Source organism: Tamandua tetradactyla, chromosome 7, assembly GCF_023851605.1.
Source record: "Tamandua tetradactyla isolate mTamTet1 chromosome 7, mTamTet1.pri, whole genome shotgun sequence".
In the NCBI taxonomy this organism is placed as follows: Eukaryota; Metazoa; Chordata; class Mammalia; order Pilosa; family Myrmecophagidae; genus Tamandua; species Tamandua tetradactyla.
This window is the reverse complement of record NC_135333.1, coordinates 57,670,435-57,697,357: the sequence shown is the minus strand read 5'-3', so window position 1 is coordinate 57,697,357 and position 26,923 is coordinate 57,670,435. Positions and strand designations below refer to the sequence as shown.

General features: G+C 43.3%; 2 protein-coding genes across 6 annotated transcripts in view; one reads left to right on the top strand and one right to left on the bottom strand.

Annotated features, from left to right (window-relative positions):
- On the bottom strand, positions 1-26,777 carry LOC143691256 (uncharacterized). Of its 4 annotated transcripts, none has more exons than XM_077169487.1 (2): positions 24,459-26,768; positions 1-270 (listed from the first exon to the last, which is right to left on the bottom strand). In XM_077169487.1, exon 1 carries the CDS (start codon positions 25,593-25,595, stop codon positions 24,894-24,896), a length of 702 nt encoding a protein of 233 aa, XP_077025602.1. In that variant the 5' UTR covers positions 25,596-26,768; the 3' UTR covers positions 1-270; positions 24,459-24,893. The 4 variants fall into 4 exon arrangements, 3 of the variants coding, with proteins under 3 accessions (XP_077025602.1, XP_077025601.1, XP_077025603.1); XR_013179428.1 differs by lacking the exon at positions 1-270 and adding an exon at positions 12,681-13,107 and having other exon boundaries at positions 26,091-26,777; XM_077169486.1 differs by lacking the exon at positions 1-270 and adding an exon at positions 12,681-13,107.
- PFKFB3 (6-phosphofructo-2-kinase/fructose-2,6-biphosphatase 3) overlaps positions 24,723-26,923 on the top strand; it is a 99,777-nt gene continuing 97,576 nt past the window's right edge. The window contains exon 1 of one of the 2 annotated variants that reach the window (XM_077169482.1): positions 24,723-25,090. In XM_077169482.1, coding sequence (XP_077025597.1) covers positions 25,075-25,090 — 16 coding nt within the window. In that variant the 5' untranslated portion in view covers positions 24,723-25,074. Of the gene's footprint in view, positions 25,091-25,378; positions 25,446-26,923 lie in introns of those variants that run through there. The other variant, XM_077169485.1, reaches the window with a different exon arrangement.

Here is a 26,923-nt window from a genome sequence, read left to right as displayed (position 1 = left end):
TTAAGAAAAGGAATTAAATCATTTTACTGATATTGATGAAACCTGTGATTTCAGGCTTAAATGAGAAGATTCTCTTCTCACAGGAGGAAAATTTTCTGATGTGCTGAATTCTTCCCAGGCTAGCAAGGGATTCTATGTAGTCCAATTCACAGGAGTCATGGTCCACTGGTGACACCTGACAGTGACAGCTCAGTGCACACTCAGCATTGAGATCTGTTGTGCATGTAGATTACTGCAGAAGCCTGTTACAAGAAGGGATCTGCTACAATCCTAAGGGCAAAAAGGATACAAGATAAACTTCCATTAAAAGACAGATACTGCACTTTTACCCCCAGTAATTGCAGGGAGAATTCTGGAATCATATCCACAGTTAGCCTGGGCACAAATAGCCACAGATTCATACATACTGTGCCTTGGGGTATGGGGATTCCTGGGCTGGGTACATATATACTTTTGGCATTTTGTGTATAAACTGTGGTCTGATACTTAGATTTTGGGTGACCCCAATGCTCCAGGAACCTAGGACTTCCAACCAGCATGGCTGCATTGGCCAGGACTGGACTTATTTTCCCCAATTTCTAATGCTTGTGGCACAGGCAAGAGCAAGTTATTTTCATTACCTTGTTATGGCTGTAGCATTGCTGGTCTTTTTCCCTGAATTTGCCATGACTGTATGGGCCCTGCCATTACCAGTTCAACAGGAGGGGGAGCAGCTGCTTGGGGCTGGTGAGGGACAAATTTAAGCAGGGTGTCGACTGCTGCAGGACTGCTTATCACCTTTTAATTGCTCTTTTAAAAGCCCAACCATCCTTTCAATTAACCCTGCCGCTGTGGGGTAGTAAGGCAAATGAAATGTCCATAAGACGTCATGTTCATTAGCCCAGGCTTGGGTTAGTTGTCCAGTAAAGGGACCCAGAAGAATGCACTTGGCTTTTGTAAGCTATATGTTGTAGCTCTTTGGTTAGCTTTCCCAGCTGTAAAGGCATATTTTGCACTCTCAGGTAAAGGAAAAGGCCCATTATAATTTACCTGTCACCTGGTGACTGGAACCTATTCCTTGCTGATATAACTGAGTTGATGAGGAAGCATCCTCTAGCATCACAGTGTACAGGAGGGGCAGGCATCCACAGCTCCTTTCAGTTGTTGTCTGGTGATAGGCAACTGGAATTGCTGTGCCAGTCTCCACAGAGTCTGGTACTCATGGTGCCCTGTTTTTCTATGCAACCATTCAGCAGCCTTGTATGACGTTGATTCGAGACTATGAATTTTTGCTAAAGCATCTGCTTTAATATTGCCATAAAGAATCAGTGTGACAGGCAGAGGCAGGCAGACACGGTGTGCTAGTCGGGGCCAAGATGGTGGTTTAGCGAGGTGTAGAATTTAGTTCGTCCTCCAGAGCAGCTAGTAAATAGGCAGGAAAAGTACAGAATAACTTCTGCGGCCACGTCAGTGACTGGACACACAGCGTATCCCAGTCTGGACCAGCTGGACTGGCTGCAAGCCCACCCAGACCCATGAGTTCCCTAAGTCATGGCGGCCAGTGCCCCTCCCCCACAGACCGCTTCCCAGAGGGGAAAGGAAAGAGACTTTACTGGAAGCAGGGGCTGAGCACAACCAAACTCCAATCGTGGAATTAATGAACAAATTCTGACTACTAAAAATAGGCCCCAAGCTCAGCTGAACCTTGAGTAAAAGCGGAGGTTGCTGTTTTTTGCCCCGGGTGCAGTGGGGGCAGGGCTGACAGAAAAAGAAAAAAACAACAACAGACGTTTTTGTGGATCTGTAAAGGTCTGGGCCCTGAAGGAAAGGAGGGGACACATAGGACCTGGAGATACACAGAGCAACGTACCAACTTAAGCTCTTGATTAGCAAACCCAAGAAATGAGGGTCCTGCTCTGAAAAGGATTTTTCTCTTTTGTTTTGGTGGCTGTATTTCTACAGCTTGACTGCTCTTTGGATACAACTGCAAGGCTTCCCGGATTCCACTCCACCAGGTATAGGCAGAACTAAGCTTTCTGAGTGTTTGTCTGGAGCCTGTGCCTTCCCCAGGAGAGGGGTGGGGCCCAGCTTAGGTGGAATCCCTCCCTCAAGTACTTCAGACCCCAGGGTCTGGAAAAGTGAAGCAATTAAAACCAGCCTACAACCTCCCCTCTGTCTCTACCACGCCCCCAGCAGGGAGACTCTGCTAAAGCTAAAGATACCACATCACCTTATGCTGGTGGGACCTGCAGGCAGACAAGTGCCACATACTGGGCAGGATAAGAAAAACAGAGAGCCCAGAGGCATTATAGGAAAGCCTCTCAATCTGCTGGGTCTCACTGTCAGGGAAAACTAGCACAGGTGACTCTTTCCTCCTGACAGGCCATTTTGGTATGGGAAAATCTGGTTGGGGTCTATAATATCTAGGTAGACCCTCCTAAGGGGGTGGGGGGGAAGGCACCTTACAGGCAGGATAGGAAACAAGAAAACAAGAACAGAAAAATTCTGATCTGTTAAACAAAACCTAAGCTAGAAGTCCAGAATTAGCTGAATTGAATGTCAAAGAAAAGACACACAACAAAGTCATCAATCAAGAAAATCCTAGGTAAAAAAAGTAAAAGCAATCTCCAGAATAAACTAATTAAGGTAATTAAATGCCCAGACACCAGCAAAATAAACGAATCATACTAGGAAAATTGAGGATATGACCCAGTCAAAGGAATAAACCAACAATTCAAATGAGGTACAGGAATTGAAACAATTAATTCAGAATGTTTGAACAGAAAATGGAAAACCTCATCAAAAATCAAATCAGTGAATTGAGGGAGGATATAAAGAAGGCAAGGAATTAACAAAAAAAAGAAATTGAAAGTCAGAAAAAACAAATCATAGAACTTATGGGAAGGAAAGGCACAGTAGAAGACATGAAAAAATGGAAATCTACAATGTCAGATTTTAAGAAACAGAAGATAGGATTAGTGAAATAGAGGATGGGACATCTGAAATCTGACAAGCAAAAGAAAATAAAGGGAAAAAATGGAAAAATATGAGCAGGGACTCAGGGAATTGAATAACAACAGCAAGCACACAAATATATATGTTGTGGGTGTCCCAGAAGTAGAAGAGAAGGGAAAAGGAGGAGAAAAACTAATGGAGGAAATTATCACTGAAAATTTCCCAACTCTTATGGAAGACTTAAAATTACAGATCCAAGACGTGCAGCATACCCCAAACAGAATAGATCTAAATAGACAAACTTCAAGATACTTACTAATCACAATGTCAGAGGTCAAAGAGAAAGAGAGAATCTTGAAAGCAGCAAGAGAAAAGCAATTCATCACATACAAGGGAAGCCCACTAAGACTATGCATAGATTTCTCAGCAGAAATCATGGAGGTTTCTGAAGAAGACAGTGGGATGATATATTTAAATTACTACAAGAGAAAAACTGCCAACCAAGAATTCTATATCCAGCAAAACTGTCCTTCAAAAAATGAGAGGGAAAATAAAACAATTTCAGGCAAAAAATCACTGAGAGAATTTGTGACTGGCTCTGCAAGAAATACTAAAGGGAGCACTAGAGACAGATATGAAAAGCCAGGGGAGAGAGGTGTGGAGAAGAGTGTAGAAATGAAGACTATCAGTAAAGGTAAAAAGAAGGAAAATTAGATATGACATATAAAATCCAAAACGCAAAATGGTAGAAGAAACTACTGCCTATGCAGTAATAACACTAAATGATAATGGATTAAACTCCCCAATCAAAAGACATAGACTGGCAGAATGGATTTGAAACAGGACCCATCTATATGTTGTCTACAGCAAACACATTTGTTGTCCGTCTGTTCTTTGACATTCAGTTCAGCTTTTTCTGGACCTCTAGCTTAGGTTTTATTTAATAGAGGAGAAATTGTCAGTTTTGTTTTCTTGTTTCTTGCCCTTCCCGTATGGTGCCTTCCCCCCACCCTTAGGAGGGTCTACTTAGGTATTATAGACCTCAGTCAGATTTTCCCAAACCAAACTGGCCTCCTGTCAGGAGGAAAGAATCACCTGCAAGTTTTTCCTGAGGGTGAAACACAGCATGTTGAAAGACTTTCCTGTGAAGTCTCTGGACTCTGTTTTTCTTATCCTGCCCAATATGTGGTGCTTGTCTTCCTGAAGGTCCCACCAGCATAATAAGAAGTGCTACCTTTAACTTTGGCAGACTATCCCTGCTTGGGGTGTGGCGGAGACAGAGGAGAGGTTGTAGACTGGTTTTAGTAGCTTCAATTTACCAAGCCCTGGTGTCTTAATTCCTTAAGGGAGGGATTCCACCTGAGTTGTGCTTCACCGCTGGGGAAGGCACAGGCTCCAGACAAGCCCTCAAACAAGCTTGTTTCTGCCTGTGCCTGGGGCAGTTGTAGCCTGAGAAGTCCTGCTGCTGTATCCAAAGGCTGTCAAGACTTTGTAGAAACACAGCCACAAAAATCTCTGTTTCTTTTTTTTTTTTCTTTTTCTGTCAGCCCTGCCCCCTTGGCACTGGGGCAAAAATGAGCGACCTCCACTTTGTCCAGGTTCACCTGAGCTGGGGGCCTATTTTTAGTTGTCAGAATTTGTTAATTAATTCCACAATTGGCATTTGGTCAGGCTCAGCCCCTGCTGCTGGTAAAGTCCCTTTCCTTTCCCCTCTGGGAAGCAGCCTGTCGGGGAGGGACACCAGCCGCCACGTCCTGGGGAACTCACGGTTCTGGGGAGGGCTCACAGCCAGTCCAGCTGGTCCAGACTGGGGTACGCTGTGTGTCTGGTCACTGACGTGGCCCCAGGAGCCGTTCTGTACTATTCCTGGTTATTTAGTAGCTGTTCTGGAGGACGAACTAAATCGCACACCTTGCTAAGCCTCCATCTTGGCCACCTCTTGGGCAACTGATCTTTGAATAGGCAGTCAAGCCAACTCACCTGGGACAGTACAGTATCTTCAATAAACAGTGCCTAGAGAACTGGATATCCATATGCAATAGAATGAACAAGGATCCATATCTCACACTCTATACAAAAATTAACTCACAATGGATCAAAGACCTAAACATTAGATCTAAGACCATAAAACAGTTAGAAGAAAATATAGGGAAATATCTTATCTTATAATAGGAGGTGGTTTCCTAGACCTTCCATCCAAAGCCTGAGCATTGAAGAAAGGAAGAAATGGGAACTTCTCAAAATTAAACATTTTGTGCATCAAAGAATTTCGTTAAGAAAGTGAAAAAACAGCCTGCACTATGGGAGAAAATATTTGGAAACGGTATATCAGATAAAGGTCTAGTATCCAGAATTTATAAAGAGATTGTCCAACTCAACAACAAAAAAATAGCCAACCCAATTACAAAATGGGCAAAAGACTTGAACAGACACTTCTCAGAAGAGGAAATACGAATGGCCAAAATGCACATGAAGAGATGCTCAACTTCCCTGGCTATTAGGGAAATGCAAATCAAAACCACAATGAGATATCATCTCATACCCACCAGAATGGCCATTATCAATAAAACAGAAAATGATATATGCTGGAGAGGATGTGGAGAAAGAGACACACTTATCCATTGATGGTGGGAATGTCAAATGGTACCACCTCTGTGGAAGGCAGTTTAGTGGTTCCTCAAAAAGCTAAATACAGAATTGCCAAATGACCCAGTGATACTATTGTTAGTTATCTACTCAGAAGACATGAGGCAAGGACACAAACGGACATTTTCACACCAATGTTTATAGCATATACAATCACAAAGAGATCAAAACAGCCAAAATGTCCATCAACAGATGAGTGCCTAAACAAATTGTGGTATATACATACGACGGAATATTATGCAGCCATAAGACAGAATAAAGTTATGAAGTATGTAACAACATGAATGGACCTTAAGGACATTATGCTGAGTGAGATTAGCCAGAAACAAAAGGACAAATACTGCATGGTCTCACTGATATGAACTGACATTAATGAATAAACTTAGAGAATTTCACTGGTTAACAGAGACTATCAGGGGATAGAAATAGGGTAAGATATTGGGTAACTGGAGCTGAAGGGATACAGATTGTTCAACAGGACTGATTGTAAAAACTCAGAAATGGATAGCAGAATACTACCTAACTGCAATACAATAATGTTAAAACATCGAATGAAGCTGAATGTGAGAATGATAGAGGGAGGAGGGCTAGGGGCACAAATGAAGTCAGAAAGAAAGATAGACAATAAAAATTGAGATGGTATAATCTAGGAATGCGTAGAGTGTATAATGATAGTGACTAAATGTACAAATTTAAAAATGTTTTGTTTTGTTTGCATGTGCAGGCACCAGGAAGCAAATAAAAATGTTTTTGCATGAGGAAGAACAAAAGACTGTCATTACTGCAGTGTATTGAAAATAGATGGTAATTAATATTTTAAAACTTTAATTTATGTGTGAGACTAAAGCAAAAAATGTTTATTTGGTACAAAATTTATATTTTGACTAGTGCATTTCCTAATATAACTTATGTGGGCAGCTTAATTGAACAGCATAAGTACATGGAACCTTGAGTAGGGCATGAGATTTTGTAGGTTTGTCCAGAGTGATGCCTTGATATATCCCAGAAGGATTTGAACAGTGAATAAAAAAGTATTTGCAAAGTCCCCTTGGGGAATGGTGAGAAAGGGGGAAATTTCAGCTTCCCCAAGTGGAGAATGCTTGATATTCTCACAAGAAGTGGGGACAACAAAGTAATAGGCTGAGCCCCCAATCTTGGAGTTTGTTCATATGAAACTTAACCCCATGAAGGATAGACTAAGCCTACTTAAAATTAGGCCTAAGAGTCACCTCCAAGAGAACCTCTTTTGTTACTCAGATGTGGCTTCTCTCTCTCAGCCAACATGACAAGCAAACTCACTGCCCTCCTCATCTCTTCGTGGGACATGACTCCCAGGTGTGTGGACCTTTCTGGCAACTTGGGAGAGAAATCCTGGAATGAGTTGGGACTCAGCACCGGGGGATTGAGAAAACCTTCTCAACCGAAAGGGGGAGGAGTGAAATGAGACAAAATAAAGCATCAATGGCTGAGAGATTCCAAACAGAATCAAGAGATTATCCTGGAAGTTATTCTCATACATTAAACAGATATCACCTTTTTAGTTATGGCATAACAGAGAGGCTGGAGGAGACCGCCTGAAAATAGAGCTGTGTTCCGGAAGCCCTGTTTCTTGAAGATGATTGTATAATAATATAGCTTTTGCAATGTTACTGTGTGATTGTGAAAACCATATGTCTGATGTTTCTTTTACCTACCTTATAGACGGATGGAGAAAACATATGGATTAAAAATAAATAAATAATAGGGGGAACAAATGTAAAATAAATTTAGTAGATTGAGATGCTAGTGATCAATGAAAGGGAGGGGAAAGGGGTATGGTATAAATGATTTTTTTTCTGTTTTCTTTTTATTTCTTTTCCTGAATTGATGCAAGTGTTCTAAGAACTGATCATGCTGTTGAATATGCAACTATGTGATGAAAAAAAAGAAGAAAAAACACAGTGCACTGGTTTGATGCTGTTGTGAACCCCAGAAAAGCCATGTTCTTTACCCTATTCCAATCTTGTGGGGGTAGACCTATTGTTGGGTTGAGATATTTTTTATTAAGTTATTTCCATGGAGCTATGGCACACCCAAGTATAGGTGGAACATTTTGATTTGGTGGGTTCCATGGAAATGTCTCTCCACCCATCTAAAGGTGGGTTTTCATCTGTACTGGAGTCCTTATGAGGCAACCATTTTGGTTCCCTCTTAAGCTCAGAGCCCACACAGATGGAGACCTTTGGAGATGTGGAAAGAAAACACTCCTAGGGAACTGTTCGAAACCAGAAGCCAAAGGATCAGCAGATTCTGGCCAAGTGCCTTCCCAGGTGACAGAGGTGCTCTGGATGCCATCAGCCTTTCTTGAGTCAAGGTATCTGTGCTATTTTGAAAGGATGTATGTCCCCTAGAAAAGCCATGTTTTAATCTTAATCCCTATTCAATACTGTATGTTTGAAACTGTAATTCGATCATCTCCCTGGAGATGTAATTTAATCAAGAGTGGTTGTTAAACTGGATTAAGTGATGACATGTCTCCACCCATTTGGGTGGATCTTGATAAATTTCTGGAGTCCTATAAAAGAGGAAACATTTTGGAAAATGAAGGAGATTCAGAGAGAGCAGAGCAGAATGACATAGCCATGGAAAGCAGAGTGTACCAGCCAGCGACCTTTGGAAATGAAGAAGGAAAATGCCTCCTGGGGAGCTTCGTGAAGGGAAACCAGGAGAGACAGCTAGCAGATGATGCTGTGTTCACCACATGCCTTTCCAGATGAGAGAGAAACTCTGACCCTGTTCATCATGTGCCTTCTCACTTGAGAGAGAAATCCTGAACTTCATTGGCCTCCTTGCACCAAGGTATCTTTCCCTGGATGCCTTTGATTGGACATTTCAATAGACTGGTTTTAATTGGGACATTTTCTTGGCCTTAGAATTGTAAACTAGCAACTTATTAAATTCCGCTTTTTACAAGCCATTCCATTTCTGTTATATTGCATTCCAGCAGCTAGCAAACTAGAACAGTATCTTTCTCTAGATTCCTTAGTTTGACATTTATGTGGTCTTAGAACTGTAAACTTGTAGCTTAATAAATCCCCCTTATAAAAGTCAACCCATTTCTGGTATATTGCATTCTGGCAGTTTTAGTAAATGAAAACACATGATTACCTTTTGCTTGTGACAGGTAGTTCAGGTGCCTTCACATTTCTTTTCCCTATAAGGGCAGCTGACCACAGTCCATTGCTCTTGCTTCCATGTGGCCATCCATCCTGACAGGCCCTGGTACCTTGCCCAGTTGTCAGCACAAATAGTTAATGCATCTTCTGGTTCATGAACAATGACCATCCATACAGCCCTTAATTCAGCCTGTTGGCTGCTTGCTGAGTTCTAGTTTCCCAGCATATAGTGTTGTCCTAGGGTGCACAGCTACTGCCATCCAAGTGGCAGGCTGCCTGTGTGCTAATCCACCAGTGTACCAGGCAGACCTAGGTATACTGCCACATCCATCAACGGTAGGCACAGAGACAGTCACCATGGGAGGATCAACATGGAGGGGCAAGCATTGTTCTCCCATAAAGGAAACTGGCCTCAGGATATTATGCATTTCTGCACTTAAGGGGATATTGTTGAAAATGCTGCACTGAAGCACATATATACATACTCACTCCTGTACGGGGATAGCTGTTCTTAATTTCACAGGGCATTTCTAAGTTAGTCCTTCAACTTGCAGTAAGGCATTATAGGCAGCACACAGTTGTTTTTCTAAGGGACTGTACTGCAGTTTGGCTGATTTCTAGAACTGAAGCAAAAAGCCAATAGGAACTCACTTTGTTGCCTTTGCCACAAGCCCCACCCAAAGTCAATATTGGAACTGGCCATATTTAATTCACAAGCACATCTGTGTCTACCCCCTATAAACCCTGAGCCAGTGCAATGGCCCATCTGGCTTTTTCAAAAGCAGCCTCTTGGGAGGTATCCTATTTCAAGGGACAGCTTTTCTTAATCAAAATATACACAGTTTTTAACATTTGGGCTGAGTGATAATTGAAAGTTTTCCAATTCCCAAACAATCCCAAGAAAGCCATTATTTGTTTTGGCATACACAGAATAGAAAAACTTTTTATCTTATCAATTACTACAAAAGGAATAAATTTTGTTTCTCCCAACCATATAATGCCCAAGAATTTGACAGGGCAGCCGAGGCACTGTAGTCCACCATGATCAATTGTCCATCCCTAGCTGTTAAGATGAAATAGCAATAAATCTGAGGCTTTTATTTAGTTTTTGAGAAAAGTTACTGGTTAACATGACATCACCAACATAATGAAATAGAGTTACATTTTTTCACTTAGCCAGATTCTTTACTATGAGCTCACTGCAGATGATCAGTCAGGTTATGTGAATAGCCTCATGGAAGTGCAATAAAATTCTTTGTTCTCTTTCCCAGGTGTGCTGGTTTGAAACTACTCTATATCCCAGTGTTCTAGTTTGCTAGCTGCCTGAATGCAATATATCAGAAACAGAATGGCTTTTAAAAGGGGAATTTAATAAGTTGCTAGTTTACAGTTCTAAGGCTGAGAAAATGTCCCAATTAAACAAGTCTATAGAAATGTCCGATTTAAGGCATCCAGGGAAAGATACCTTGGTTCAACAAGACCGATGATGTTCAGGGTTTCTCTCTCAAGTGGAAGGTACATGGTGAACACAGTCACAGTTTCTCTCTCATCTGGAAAGGCACATGGTGAACACAGTCACAGTTCCTCTCTCATCTAGAAGGGTACATGGTGAGCATGACATCATCTGTTAGCTTCTTCTCCTGGCTTCCTGTTTCATGAAGCTCCCTGGGAGGCATTTTCTTTCTTCATCTCCAAAGGTCGCTGGCTGGTGGACTCTGCTTCTTGTGACTATGCCGTTCTGCTCTGCTCTCTGAATCTCTTTCATTCTCCAAAATGTTTCCTTTTTTATAGGTCTCCAGAAACTTATCAAGACCTACCCAAATGGGTGGAGACATGTCATCACCTAATCCAGTTTAACAACCACTCTTGATTTAATCACATCTCCAGGGAGATAACCTGATTACAGTTTCAAACATACAGTATTAAATAGGGATTATTTTGCCTTTATGAAAGGGGATTTAGATTAAAACACGGCCTTTTTAGGGGACATGCAGCCTTTCAAACCAACACACCCAGGAAAGCCATGTTCTTTAACCCTGATTCAGAATTGCTGAGTGGGATATTTGGATTAAGTTGTTTCCATGGAGCTATGACCCATCTAATTGTGGTGGGACCTTTTAAGTTTTTTTCCATGGAGATGTGTCTCCACCCATTCATGGTTGGGTCACTTACTGGAATCCTTTAATAGCAAGCCATCTTGGAAAGAGTAGACAGAGCCCACATAGGCAGAAATCTTTGGAAAGAAAATATCCCAGGGGAAGCCACTGAAGAAGCCAGGAGAGAAAGCTAGCAGATGTTGCCGTGGGTCTTCCCAGCTGACCAAGGTGTCCAGAGGCAGGAGGCCCCAGCAGATGCCAGCCCCTTGCCTTCCCAGCTGACAGAGGTGTTCTGGACAGCATCAGCCTTTCCTGAGTGATGGTAACCTCTTGTTGGTGCCTTAATTTGGACATTTTCAAGGCCTTTGAACTGTAAACTTGCAACTTGATAAATTCCCTTTTTAAAAGCTGCTCCATTTCTGGTAAGTTGCATTCTGGCAACTTTAACAAACTAAAACAGCAGGTGAGGGCAAAAATGGGTTGGTTGGCCCTATTTAAGAGAAAACTACAGAATTGAGTGCTAATTCCCTCTAGGAAAGAGGTAACCTTTGAAAAAGTGGCATACGAAGGTGGTGTTGCTCCATCCTTTGCCTCCTAAATTTCTTCTTTTTTCTCCTTTTCTTTATCAGTAGAATCTAAGGGATCCCTGTCAGGGAAAATCAGGAGATATACTCTTTGTCTTGTATACCTGCATGCTGATATTTCTAAACTCTGATCTACAAGGCATAGCCTCTCATTCAATGCATACTCCAAATCTGCTGATTTTTCTGTCCTTCTGAAACAGTCAGCTGCAACAACATGCAAGGACTTGTGGATATCTGTCTTCCTCAAGACAGCAAACAATAGCTGGCTACACTGCACACAATGGCCCACTGACCACAATGCAGTCAAGCAAGTGAATGACTGGCTGGCTTGCCAAATGTTCTAGCCGAGCACAACCCCAAGATCAAAGAACATGCTAGACAGAATATTACCCATAAGTTCAATGAGGGGCTTATGCACAGGAAGAAAATTTTCCAAACGGCAGCCAGTTGGGAGATGAAAGTCTGTATTCTGCCCAAAGCCAAGGGAGGAAGAGAGAGAGGCATGCCTGGGGAAAGGCTTACAAAGTTTAAGATTGTCATGAGATTTGGTTACAATGGAGTTTTGGCAGACTCTCGTGAGATTGGTTATTAGGGGAGAGGGTTTTTACATTCTCTGATCTTTAATGTCTGTCCCAGTCATGTGGGCATTCGCTGTGTGATGTGCTGTTGAAATGGAGGAGGGAGTGGAACCCAGGCCCTGGATCCTTACACTGGGGGTAGGTGTCATTATTATCACCATCTGACACATCAGAAAACTGAAACTCTGTGAGGCTAAAGAATTTGCCCCAAAGTCACTGAGCCAGTAAGTGGTGGAATCCCTAAGTTATATAGCCAATTTAAGGTAAGATGTGGAGGTTGTAAGGAGATGGGATGATGACAAGAAGATCTTGACTATCCAGCTAGACTCTCTGTAAATGACAGGGACATCTAAGTGTCTGATCAGCTCTACCTTTGAAAGAGAAGCCATTACATCTCAAACCCATCAGAAAAGCAATATTCCCTGTAAAGTTTTTCTTCTTTTTAAATTTTTTAAAATTTGGAGCAGATGACCACACCATACAAATGGCAAACTAGAAAAACTAGACATACTGTTCTAATGGTAGAAAAATGATTTCTCTAATGTAACAGAGTAAAATATAGAATAAACTAAGTTTGAGACTCATTTAATGAGAGACATGGTCCTCCTTTCATGCATTAGAATTAGACTGTTTATATCAATAATGATAATTAGAAGATATTTACACAGCTAAAACAATTTTGGGGTTTTCTCTTCCATTTAGTGAGTTCTTGAGCATCTATAATTTGATGTTTTTAATTTTTTAAACTTTTCATTTTGAATTTCAGATTTGCAACAATGCTGTAAAAAATAGGTTAAAGAATTCCAATATTCCCTTCACCCAAATTCTCCAAATGTCCCGTAACCACAGATCAATTCCAAAACCTGGAAATTAAGATAAATATAATACTATTTAAATTTCACCAATTTCCCTACTAATATCCATTTTGTTGTCCAGGATCTAGTCCAGGGTCACATGTTCCACTTAATTGTCATGTCTCTATACTCCTTAGTGTCCTTCAATCTGGAACAGTTCCTCAGTCTGTCTTGCATGATTTTAAATTTTTGAAGAGTTGGTTAATTATTTTGTAAGATGTTGTTCCAGACCAGCTCTTGGAAGGCTTGGGTTTGACAGCCTGAAGACCAAAGGACACAAAGGCAAAGAGTTAGACATGAATTTAAATTAGGGCTTAAGTACAGGAGATGATCTTCCATGGTGGCAGCTGGCCATGGAAAATGAAGCTTAGTACTCTGTAAAGGACTGGGAGTGACAGGGGGTGGCTTATAAGGGCTTAGGGCAGAAATTTCATAGGGTGTTTCAGCAGATTTTCACCAGGGTCTTCTGACACTGGGGTTTGGATATTTCTTATCAGTAATCATCAGTGGAGGGGAGTTTCAATGTCTTGTTTATGCATTCTTTCCCCTACTGAGGAGGTTTGATGACCTTTAATACCTGTTGAGGTCATGTTGGTGGCCACATGCAATGATCTTCTCTCAATATGGAGAGGGAATCCAGGGCCCTGGATCTCCTCAAATGCCCTAACTTTAGGTATCTCTTGATTAAATTCAGGTTATGCATTTTCGGCAAGGATACTACAGATGTAATGTTGCATCCTTCTCAGTGCATCATATCAAGAAGCAGATGATACTGATTTGGTCCATTACTGGTGATGTTAACTTTGACATTGGGCTAAGGCAATGTCTGACAAGTTTCTACTTTAAAGTTACTATTTTTGCCTTTGTAATTAATAATTTTTGAGATAATTTGAGAAATGATACTTTGAGACTGTAAATAGTCTGTTTCTCTTTGTATTTTCACTCCCTAATTTTAGCATCCATTGATGATTCTTCCCAGTGGAATTTGCCAAATGGTAATTGTTTAGGTCTGAATCACGTCCACACAAAAGGCATGTTCAGGTTCCAACCCCTGGTCCCATGCGTGTGAACCCATTTATAAATAGGTCTTTTAAAGCTGTTATTAGTTACGGTGTGCCCAAACTGGATGAGGGAGGCTGCAATCCAATATGACTTGAGTCTTTATGAGAAAATAAATTGGACACAGAAGGAGGAAGCCAGAGGGAGCAGCCAGCAGTTGGAAGTCAACAGAACCTGGAAGAGAAAGGAAAAGATGCCCCCACATACACTGCATATGGCAGAAAAACCAAAGAACTCCAAAGAACAGCCAGAGGATTCTGACCCCAGGAAGGGATCATATCGAGCCTCTGAATCCATGAGCCAATAAACTCTTGTAAACCAACCATTGTGTGGCAGTTTCCTTTGTTTTTTTTTGGTGTGGGCAGGCTCCAGGAAATGAACCCGGATCTCCAGCATGGCAGGTGAGAATTCTGCCACTGAGCCACTGTTGCCCACCCTGGCATTTTTTTTAGCAGCCAGGAAACCAAAACATTCTATTTCCATGATTCCATCTATATTTATTAGTTGAAATTGTATTGTAATCAGATGTTTTCCCTTCTTTCCCTTTCTTTCTTTCCTTATTTCTTTTCTTCCTTCCTTCTTTTCTTTCCTTATTTCTTTTCTTCTTTCCTTCCTTCTATCTTCTCTCTCTCTCCTTTCTCTCTCTCTGTCTCTCTCTCTCTTTCTTTCTTCCATCAAGATGGATTCACGGATTCTCATTTTACTCTAGTGGTTATAATCCATTACTACCATGACTTATCTTGTTGCTCAAATTGTTCCAGAGGAGCTCCTTCTGGTTGCTCCCCATGTCCTTTGGATATGTCCTGGCCATTTTTGGGGCACGTTCATATCTGGCACCACAAATGTTGCAGGCTCATCCTGACACCAGTCAAACACAGGGTTCTCTGTCCAATATGCCTAACAACCAATCTATGACACAGGGATTTCAAAAGGAGAAAGGGTTTATTGCTATTTGAAGCAAGGAGAACAAACGACCCATCTGCCTAAAATATGTGTCCTCTAGTCTAAGGAGGTTAGGGCTTTTATGGATTCAAGCAAGGGTAGGTGGAGTTGTTACTATTACAATAACAAGTACATACAACTACAATTTACAAATGTAAAGGAGTGGAGCTTAGCTAGAACCAAGCTAGCATATCTATTACAATAACAAGTATGAACACTGTAGTCAGCAGCTGGTTCCGGATTAACAAAAGTTCCTTCATTTACATTAGGGGGTTGTCTCTGTGATAACAAGACTTAAAAGTTGTAAAAGATGATAAGGAGGTATAAGAGGGGCCATCATGAGGTTTTTACAATTAGCATTTCAGTGCGTTTCAGTAATTTCGGTTATCTCCTTTTGGCTTTTTTACAGTATACTAGAAATTAAGAAAAAGGCATTTTTGTAATGATTCAGTCATCATAGTTATTTGTTAAATTTTAATTTATCAGTTACAATCTTGTACTTTCTCCAAGGACTTGTGGTTCCTTTGATCAGAGAATGGTATTTAGAAATGAAGATCTGTGAGGTAGATATGTACATATAATTACTTTGTGTTCATGGTTCAGATAAGGTGAATCATTAATGTTTTTATAGTCACATCTGTGTGCATAGACACAAGAACTCACATTCTGGTAAAAGGCAGAACTCCAGGAGATCATCCCCCAAAAGCTGGCTTCTCCTGCCCCACTTGTAACTGAGAAGTTAGGATTTAAGGGATGATTATAACTACTAAATCATTATATAAATATTTCTTTTTCTTTCTTTCTGGTATATTACAGAGAGAAAAATACCTGCAATATCTGAGCTATAATTCAGCTGCCCTGATACATGACAATGATTGTAAATGCCCTTATTTTGTGCCTTTGTGATTGCAAGAGCTGTTACTCCCTGTATATGTCTTTTTTTTTTCAAAGTAATTTATAAAGGCAAAGGCCCTACTGCTAATAGAATAACTTGAGTCAGACATTAACTGGATCCAGCCCCTTTCACTCCTTTACATTTGTGAATTGTTTTTGCTTACATAAGCTATTGTAACAATCATTCTAGACTAGTCTCAGCCTTGTGTGTATTTACTATTATAATGTTAACAATTCTATTTCTTCTTGTTTGAATCCATAAAAACCTTGAACCCCTAGACTGAGATTTTTGGGCAGCTATGTAACAGAAATCAGGATTTAAGAGATGATTTTGATTACTGAATCATTATACAGATATTCCTTTATGCTTTCTGGTATAGTCGAGTAGATAGAGGGAAATTCCCGAAATCTCTAAATTGTAATCCAGCTGCCCTGATCTCTGATAATAGTTGTACAGCCCTTATCTTCCACCCCTGTGATTGTAAAAAACTTTGTGCCTAACCTTCATTTGTACCCATTTATCCAGTTTTTCAACTTTACATCCTTGTAATCACTAAAGACAGCCCTTAATGATTTTTTTTTTTTGTCTTTTTCTTTTCTTCCCCCTGCATGGACAGGCACCAGGAATCAAACCCGAGTCTCCAGCATGGCAGGCAAGAACTCTGCCACTGAGCCATCGTGGCCTGCCTGCCCTTAATGTTTTTTAATGAGAGGTCTTGGGTCAGCCTAGAACTAATCACCCCCAAATCCAAATTTATCTTGTTAACCAAGACTGGATCTAACCAAAATGGGCCCACCAGACATGTGCAACAGCTTAGATTTTAACCTACAAATCACCTATACATCATTCCACCATTTTCTTACATAAATTCTGTGACTAAGCATGTAATCAATCTGTGCATGATCAGTAATTAGATTATCTCTAATCACATCATTTTTGGGGAGACAGATTTTGGGCTAATAGACCATCTGCTCTTCTACTATTCACATATTAATAAACTCTTTCTCTCTTTGATACCCCAGTGTCTTAGGAATTGGTCAACTGAGTCATTAGGCAGAAAATTTATTGCTTTAGGTATCACACACACCCCTACTTGAGCTCAGGGCTGATGTTTCCTGCACTGGCCTAAATGCTCCCACCCAGTGCCCACCCACATACCCCCAACACTTTACTCCTTTCCTGAGACCAGGGCTTCCCACTGCTCTAAGACCCTCAAAATAGCTTCCCCCAGCTTCCAGGTCTAATAATAATAATAACAACTGCCATATATGGAGCACTTATTAAGCTCCAGGAAAACAAGATTTCATTGAATCATTTGAATAATCCAGAAAGAATGTATGGAGACCTTTTTGTCTCCTGATAGCTACCAATTTCTCTAGCAATTTCTTCTTTGACTCACCAGTTGTTTAAGAGTGTGTTACTTAATCTCCTTCTTATTTGTGAAAGTTCTCTTTCTTTGGTAGTTATTGATTTCCAGCTTGTGATCAGAGAAAGTGCTTTGAATAATTTCAGTGCTTTAAAATTTATAAAGGTCTGTTTTGTGTCCCAGCGTATGATCTACCCTGGAGAATGTTCCACGAGCACAAGAGAAAAATGTATATCCTGGTGTTTTGAGGTATTACAACCTATATATGCCTAGTTGGGTCTAATTCATTTTCCTCTGTTTGGTTGTTCTATCTTCAGAGGAGAGTGGTATATTGAAGTGCCCTACTATTATTGTTGAAACATCTATTGCTCCCTTCAGTTTTGTCAAAGTTCAATTTATGTACTTCGGAGCTCCTTGATTGGGAGCAAAAATGTTTATAATTGCTATTTCTTCTTGGTTAATTGTCCCTTTTATTAATATATAGTGTCCTTTTTTGTCTCTTATGATGTCTTTACATTTAATGTCTATTTTTTTCTGATATTAGTATAGCTACTCCTGTTTTCTTTCGTTTACAAGTTGCACAGAACATCTTTTTCCTTCCTTTCATTTTCAATCTATTTGTATCCTTGCATCAGAGGTGGGTCTATTGTAAGCAGTATATAGCTGAATTATATTTCTTAATCTACTCTGCCAATCTGTATCTTTTAATTGGTAAGTTTAGTCTGCTAACATTCAAAGTTATTACTGAAAATGCATTTCTTGAATACACCATCTTATTTTTTTATTTATCAGATCTATATTTTATTTTCCCTCTTTCTCTTTACATCCTTTAAGTTACTCTTAATGGTACTCTTCAATTCTGTGCCCTCCTCCAGACCTCCCTCTCCTGTTTTGTTTTTTTTTTCAGCTGGCGGAACTCCCTTTAGTATTTCTTGTAGGGCTGGTCTCTTAATTGGCAAATTCTTCCAGCATTTGTCTATGGAAATTTTAATCTCTCGCTCAGTTTTAAAGGACAATTTGGCAAGGTACAGAATTCTTGGCTGTAAGTCTTTCTCTTTCAGGATCTTAAATATTTCATACCACTGCCTTCTCACCTCCATAGTGCCAGTTGAGTTTGTCTAAAGTCAGTCTATGTGGTTTCCCTTGTATGCAGTAGATTGTTTTTCTCTTGCTCCTTTCAGGATTTTCTTCTAGTCTTCAACATTTGACAGATTGATTAGTATGTGTCTTGGGAAAGGTCTATTTGGATTTATTCTATTTGGAATTCATTAGGCTTCTTTGAGTTGCTTATTTATGTCCTTTATAAGGGTTGGGAAGTTTCCCCCATTATATCCTCAGCTAATCTTCCTAGCCCTTTACTCTTCTCTTTTCCTTCTGGGACATTGATGATTCTTAAATTGTGTGCTTTGTTTTGTCCATAATTTCCCTGAGACCCAATTCAAATTTTTTCATCTTTTTTGCCATTTGCTCTTTTGTATGTTCAAAATCAGTTGTCCAGTTTTCTAAGTTGCTTATTCTTTCTTTTGCCTCTTCAAATCTGCTGTTGCATGCCTCTAGTATATTTTTTATTTTGCCTACAGCATCTTTAATCTCTGTGACAGCTGCTATTTTTCTCTTTACTCTGTCAAATTCCTCTTTATACTCTTCTAGTGTCTTCTTGTTCTCCTTTATGTTATTAGCTATTCCATTGATTTTATTTAGTAGAGTTATTTGAACATCTTTGATTAGTTGTTCCAAAGTGTGTGTCTCCTCTGTATTTTAATCTGGTCATTAGGCTGGGCTATATCTGTATGCATCTTCATATGCTTAGTGATATTCTGTTGTCTTCAAGGCATGTAAATATCTTGATAGGGTTCCTTTGGAAATTGATTTCCTTCAGTAGGAAGGAAAGCTTTGTATTTGCAGGGTGAATGTGGAGGAGGATCCTGGGCATGGGACAGGGCAGAACAGTGTGGTGACAGGTTGTTGTGCAGATATGGGCATGGGTTGGGAATGCTATGCGGGTGCATGTGAGTGTAGGGTGCAGGGCATGGGGTTGTGGAGGTGCTGTGCGGGTACCCTGAGAAGTGCAGCCCAGGCAGGCCTTGGAGCACAAGAGCAGGGTATGGCATGGGGGACACAGAGGCAGGGTGTGGCAGGAGGCAGATGGGGGTGGCTGTGCAGATGCACGAGGCTGGTATATAAGCAGGATGTGGGTAGGTGCATGAAGCATGGGGGTTGTGGGTATCAGGGTGTGGGGTACAAGGGCACAGGGGTCAGGGCACAGGGAGGGCAGGGGGCGGGGGTGTCCTTACACAGGGGGAAGGGTCTTAGGGGTCTGGGATGCGGGTGCGTGAGTGTTTAGAGATGGGGCACAGGTCGCAGGAGTTGTGGGATATGGGCCAGGGGTGTCTGATGTCGGGTGGGTGGGGCCCTGTGCGGGTGTGCTGGTGTGCAGTTGCATGGGTGGGGGGTAGGATGGGGGCAGGGGTGCACACATGTGCAGGGCAGGGGCTATGTAGCACAGATGTGCATGTGAGCACCTGCCAGATGTGGGAGCAGGGCGCCTGTGCTGGGGGTGGGGCAAGGGTACAGATGTGTGTGGGGCAGAAGTTTGGGGTGCAGGATTCAAGAGGTGGGTGCACAGATGGGTAGGCACCCAGTAGGGAGGATGTGGCTATGCAAGCGCATGGTTCTGCTGGGCGGGGCCCTGGTGCGCTCATGTACAGAGCTCAGGAACAGCGGGCTGGGGGCAGGTGGGGCCCAGATGCCCAGGTCAGCACTTGCCCAGAGCTGGAAGGGATGGCGGGGATGTACGCATGCACCTGCATGAATATAGGGGGCAAGGGTGACCAGACACTGATGCATGGGTGCACAGAGCTCAGGGGGTGTGGAGGGCCGTTGCGTGACTATATAGACAGTGGGTGCAGCCCAGGCCTGAAGGTGAGCACCTGCAGGAGGCAGGGAAGGGGAGGTCAAGGGCCTGGGTGTGGCTGCATGGGTCTTGGAGGGTAGGGGTGACACTGTGCACTTGCGCAGGAGAGGTAGGTGGGGCTGGGCCTGTTCCCGGTGGGGGTGTGGGGTGAGGACGTGCGGTGGGGTGAAGACAGGTGGGGCAGGGGCACTTGGAGCGTGGTGGTGGTGGCGTGACAGGGTTCAGGTGCGTGGGGTGTGGGGGGAGTTGCGGGGTGGGGGCAGTGTGCATGAGAGCAGCATGTTCAAAGAACGCGACTTGGCTTACTTCCTCATCCCTATCTCCCTGTCTGTGCACTTGTGAGGGTTCAGGGCTTCTGCTTTGCCAGGGGTGCGTTAGGCTGCTTGCCCTAGCTGGATGGTCTCTGGGTCTCTGCATCTCAGTTCTTCAGCTTTTGCAACCAGAGCTTGCCTATGTGGTGTAGAAGACCCTCCCAGGTCACTTACACTCTGGAATCACCGTCCCAATCACCTTCCTGTTACTTCTCTAGTTGTTCCTTGGTGCAGGGGTGAACTTGACCTATCTTATTCCGCCATCTTCCCAGAACCTTTACCCCTTTTATTAGACAAAATACTGAGGCTCAAAGAGGATAGGTCACACAAAAGGTGACAGAGTGAGAATTCAAATCCAGACTTGTTAACAGACAAAGGCTATGGATTCTTTTGCCAGATGAGCTCAATAACCAATTCTTGAGACACTGGGGTTTCAAAGACAGAAAGAGCTCTTTACTAGGCACATAGTAGGAGAGCAGATGACCTAGTGGCCCAAAATCTGTCTCCCTGAACTGCACTAATTCTGATAGTTTTATTAGAGAAAAGATGGGCAGGGTTTAGGATAATGAGCACAGTGTCTCCATATGATGTGATTAGAGGTAATCTAATTACTGAGCCTGCACAGATTCATTATATGTTTAGTCACGGAAATTATATATGAAAATGGCGGAATGAGGTATAGGTGACTTGGTTAAAAACTAAGATACTGCACATGCCTGGTGGACCCATTTTGGTTAGATCCAGTCTTGGTTATCAAGATTACTTCGGGGTGGGTTGTGGGCTGACCCTAATTAATAAACATTAGGGGCTGTCTTTAGTGATTATAAGACTCTAAAGTTGAAAATCTGGATAACTGGGAACAATTGAAGGTTAGTCACAAGGTTTTTACAATCATAAGTTCAGAAGATAAGGGCTATACAATCATTATCATAAATCAAGGCAGCTGGGTTACAATTTAGAGATGTCAGGAATTTCTGTCTACTCCAATATGCCAACAAGCAAAAAGGAACATCTATACAATTATTTAGTAATCAAAATCATCCCTTAAATCCTGATTTCTCAGTTTTTGGTTACATCATCTCTGCTCTGTGCATCTACTCTGCAGTCCACCAGCCCTTAGGCAAATTACTCTGTAGTTCTGGGAAGTTTATTGTGGCAGCAACTTTAAACCCTGGGTAGTACTCTATGCAAAGGGGAATCCTTTGGGGGGAAGATCAGGCAATGGGGTACCAGCAGTGGGAGTCTGACAGAGGCATGGGGGCAGGAGCAGGAGGAGGGTGGTATAAGGGAAATGAAGAAATCAGGCTCCCAAGTACTTTATAGATCCTGCTGGACCCTGCCCCAGGCACCTCTCTCCCTTTCCTCCTTCCTTGTTTCCTTTATACACGTTCTTCACAACCAAAGTCCTCTGCCCCCCATCAAAAGGCTCTCAATGTGCTTCCTATGGCCTGAAATTCATTCACTGGGATACAACCCTATCTCCTATAAGTAGAGAGGAAAGGCTTAAAATGCAAATATCTGGAGAAGGGAGAGCAGTGGAAGAAGTTTTAGTTGTAAGGGTAGTGTTACATCTTTTTCTATTTAAGTGTTACCCTCCCTTCTTTGGAGAGAGCAGGAAAGCTTGAGGCCTACGTACCTGGGAAAGATCTCTAAGTGGGAGGCTTAGTGATGAAAACTGGAAGCTGTGGCCATGCGTGCTTCCTGGCCCAAGAGCTTGGGCAGAGATGCATTTAACTGGGCGCAGGTGCCAGGAGAGAAGTCTGGGTAGAATATTCTCAAGGTTCTGATTAGTAGTTAGTTCCCTGGATAGGTTGGCACCAGGAAGGGGTGGCCTGGATAGGGCACCATGGAGAGCTCCCGGTGGGCTGCAGTGTACTAATTCCTCCAGTGTTGTCCTCTCACAGCTGAGCTCCAGTCCCAGAACAACTTTAGATGTAAATCAAGCCTTTTCTCTTAAGTTCTCAGAGCATGGTTCCCAAGGTAGCAGAACTAGCAAGATCAGCATTTCCTAGGAACTTGACAAGAAATACAAATACTTGAACACCTAGTGAATCAGGAACTCTGGGGGTGGGGCTCAGCAATTCGTATTTTAATAAGCCCTCTAGATGGTTCTGATGCCTGTGCAAATCTGAGAACCTCTGCCTCAAGGAACTCAGATTATCAAATTATGCTATATAACATGAGCATTCTAAACGATGATACAACTGGGGCCTGGAGAAAGAGCTGAGTGTGGCCATGTAACCTTGTAGTTTCCTCATGATTCTTACCAATGAAGTAAGGTTTTTAAAATACCATTTTGATGTGCTAAGAGCTCCTTAGATGAGCAGTGTTTTCTTCTTTTTTTTTTTTTTTCAAATCAATAGTATACTTGACAGAACAGAAATGTCAGCAGACACAATCAAAAGTTTGATGACTGATGATGAAATTATTTGGTTCTGTGAGTGATACCATAATGTCAACAGGGCCTGGGAATCTATTCTCACTTTAAAATAGTTTCAAATCTCTTCTCCACGTCTGGAAACTAGCGGGACCATGTCCACACTCCCCCTGCCCATTTCCCAACCTTGTCCTGGCTGTCAGTTAGTTCTTCAGCCCAGCATGGCTCAGCAAATCCCATTACCTGGGGCCTGTTCTATCACATACGTGTATCTGCCTAGACTTTTCCTCCCAGCAGCTTCCTTTTTTGTCTGCAAGGGACAGACAAGGCAGAAACTCTCTGTTATTAAACACTGACATCAGTTCTTGTTTGCTGATACCGATTTGCAGTGAAACGATGAATGTTCCCAGAGATTATTTAAAAACAATGATTAAAATCTGAGAGGACTGTTATCTCTCTGGACATGGAATGGAAACAAGATGATAATGGGTTCCAATGTTCTTTTTTTTTGTATATGGGGTTAAACAGACTCAAAGGGCAGAGAACATCTGTCACAGAATCCTGTAAACATATGGTTCCAAAGAGGGATAAAAGTGCTATTGGAAGGAATAATGACCCATCCACTTCATGGACACATCCCCTAGCTGTACTACTACATGCGGCGACAGCAGATCTGGCACATTAGCCTTACACACTTTATCTGGACCGGTTAGCCTTAAATAAAATTTACCTTCTGTGGCAACTAAGTCCATGGAGCTAAGTCCAGGTCCACATGACGTGATGTTATAACAGGGAAAAGGGCAGAGGGTGCTGATGACACCTCCTAACATTGAATCTGGGTCTCCCCCTACCACCCACTTGTGCACAGACTGATACACACACCCACGGTGGCCACGACACTGTGGGTCTGAGCTTCAGAATGCAGAACTCCAGTCACAGCCATGCAGCATCTTTTTGGAAGGTCTTGCCAGCCACCACGTTCCCAAGCCAAATGACAGCAGGCTAACTCAGCAGTTGCTTCTTTCTCCCTAGCACCTTCTCCCTTCAAAAGCAGGAAAAGAGTTTGGACTGTTGTCCATAAAAGTCAGCAGGCTAAGAAATTGATTCTAATCGTAAAATAATAAAAACTACCACCACCACCAGCACAACCCCACTGACTGCAACTTTTCAGCTTGTCTGGATGGATTTTTCACTACAAAGAAAGTAGGCAAATTGCTATTTGCATGGGTGCTTTAAATATTAGCTCTGGAAATTCGTCCTAACATTTCTTCAAAATGTAATATAAAATAGTGCATTTCTCAGGAATTAACTTCTGACCATCACATTAAGGCATTTTTAGGTGCTGGCCATAAAACATGGGAAATAAGTGGAAACCTGAGGGATGATCCTTCTCCCCTTATTTCTCTTTGTTATAGTTCCTTAAGCACCACTATTATTTTTTTTGATTGTTCTAGGCTCTGGGAAATAGCTGTTTGGAACAAAAAAGAAAAATCTGCCTTCATGGACCTCACAAATAAGCAAAACAGTTAGCGAGCCAGTGATAAGCGCTCTAAAAAATAAAGCAGGGCCGGCAAGCAGTAAGGTACGATTTTAAATTTGGGTAGCCAGGAAGGCGATGAGAAATGTAACTTTTGAGTGGCTCCCTCCAGCGCTCACTTAATTTTTTTTCCCTAGCACTTGAATCTTTATTACATTTAATTTTAATTCAAAGCAATTAGCCATTTGAACGCCCGTCCCTGAGACTGACCTTCTTGCCTGAAGGACAAAAATAATAAAAATGGGATAAATCTCCCCCATGTATATTCCTTCAGTGGGTGTCACCGAACAACCTGAAGAAGCTGATGAATGAGTTGACTTTTTTTCCTTGACTGGGAGGGCTTTTCTTTTACTTTCGGTGGTACTGAGGAAGTTGGATGGCAGCTTCAGTGCCCTGGCTTCTCCCACTCACGACCCAAACCCCAGAGCTGAGGCTCGGGGCCGCAGCTTAGGGCTCCAGCGGGGTGAAGGGCGGGGCCGGGTCCTGGCTGGTGGCGCAGGCGGGGCGCTGTGCAGACATCCTGGTCCCTCTCTCCCCTTCCTACCCCGCTCCTTCTCTGCCCGTAGGTCGCACGGCAGGGGAGGGGTTAAGCAATTTCCGAAAGTGGCCATCCCGGAGGTTGCGTTTCCTGGTTGGCCGCGGTGCCTACCTCCGCTCGGGTGACGCGCTCAGGCTTTGCCCAAATTTGTCCTTTCCCCCATCCCTCGCCGGTGCCGGGCCTGCAAGCGCCCCTGAGACGCGGGGCGGCAGTTCGACGCCTTCCCCCTCGGTACCCAGGACCGCGCGCGGTCTCTGGACCAGCGCGGCAGTGAGCGCCTCCTCCGCGATGCCCTTCAGGAAAGGTAGGCAGAGCGCCCCTGCGCCCCGAAACCCACTTGGGCAGGGGTCTGGGATGCGGGCGCTCCCGCTCGCGGGGCCGTTGAGACCCGCGCTGGGGCCGAGCGGCCACCGGCGGCGCGGGCCGAGCGATCCAAGGTCTCTGGCTGCGCGGTGAGCCCTGCGCTCGCGAGGACGCCGCTGCTGGGCGCGAAGTCTCGAATCCCGCTGGATGGCGAAAGCCGGCCTCGCATCGCTCCCACCGACCCCGCAGCCCAGACTGCGCCGGCGGGAACCGCGCCGGGAAACCGCGGCGGAAAACAGGTGTTGGAGGCCATGCGCAGCGCGGGCGGGCAGAGGATGGCGCGCAGAGCTCCCGTCGTGAGTCGCGGGAGTTTTCGTTGAGTCTCCCAGTTCCTCTGCATTAAGTGCCGAGATGCGGATTAAATACGCTTCCGGGATGTGGGTTTTCGCCCGTGGCTCTCTTTTTTCTTTTTTCATCTGGTGGCGGGAGCTTGCGGGGTTGGCCATCCGGGACTCGCTCTGCTTACGGTCTGCGCCCTGGAGCGGCGGGGAGGCCACGCTGTCGCGGGTAGCCAGGGCTGTGTGCACTTTCCTAGCCTTCTTACTCTCGGGAAGTCATTTAACCACCCTGAGCCATGAGCAAAGGAGGGTTGGTGAGACAGTGGACGTAAAAGCAAACGAATGCACCGGATGAGGTCGGCCTGGCGGAGGAAGGGGCCCTCCAGCAAGTCCTTTTTGCTTTCACGGAGCGCCCTACCTGGCCCCATTTCTGCACGCCCTTGCTCTCAGCGGTGACTCCTAGCGCCTAGCGCCATCATTCTGCAGGTGGTGCGGCGCTAGGACTGCCAGAAGGTTTCGTTTCTCCCTGTGGTCATTTACTTTTAATTTCAAACCCAGAGCTGTCTGGTTTCTTCATTTTCTGTTTGTTTTGGGAGAGGCTTGACCGATTGTCACTCAAGACCCAAGAGTCTTCCGCCACATGCCTGCCCGGAGAGGACTCACCGTAAAAGAGTCACTGCAAAAGGTCACTGTGACCTGCGCTGTGGAGCTTTCGCTTCTTCTCTCTCCACCTCCTACCTTTCTTGCCTCTTTCATCACTTCTCTCATAACTCAGATTAATTGCCGGGTTAATGCTACGGTTATTGCCTCTGATGTCACAGTGGCCTTTGTCCTTTAAAAAGAGGTTGCTAAGATGCCATTATGAGCTTCTGGCTATGGAGAAGGTTGGCTGTGACAGCGCCCGCCCTCTGGGTTGGGGTGGTGGGAGAGGGGGTCAAGAAGGAAGGGAACAGCTAAAGAGCAGGGATGATGATTTTTGTTCGGTGCTTAGTATTTGGAGCAGTCAGCTGATGTTTAGTCCCATGGCCGCTGTCCTCACTGTCTCTGTTCCTCCATTTATAAGGAGTATAAGTGTGCGTTCTTGTCTCCAGGCTCTTGGAGCTGTCTCTTCGTACCCCCATGAAATGCAATCTGAAGTCACATATCTTGCAGAGTTCATCACTTTCCCTGCCCTCTTTGTCACTGGGGTCTCCGATGGCTGACTCCTAGAAGGCAAAGAAGTCTGTCACTTCCTGCAGCAAGGCAACATTAAAAAACTGGGCTACTATATTATTATTTTTATTTTTTTTCATGGGCAGGCACCGAGAATCGAACCCGGTTCTCTGGCATGGCAGGTGAGAACTCTGCCACTAAGCCACTGACGCACCTCCCTATATTATTTTTGATATGTAAAAATTTTACTTTATGACAGTATATTTTATTGCATTGTTAGATCACACAGGGCAAAAACTTCTGCAAACTACTAGCCAACTTAAGCTTTGTTTTATTTTTTATGT

Coding starts and splice junctions, on each gene's coding strand:
- LOC143691256 (XM_077169487.1), bottom strand. CDS start 25,595: ATGGCCAACCCCGCAAGCTCCCGCCACCAGATGAAAAAAGAAAAAAGA.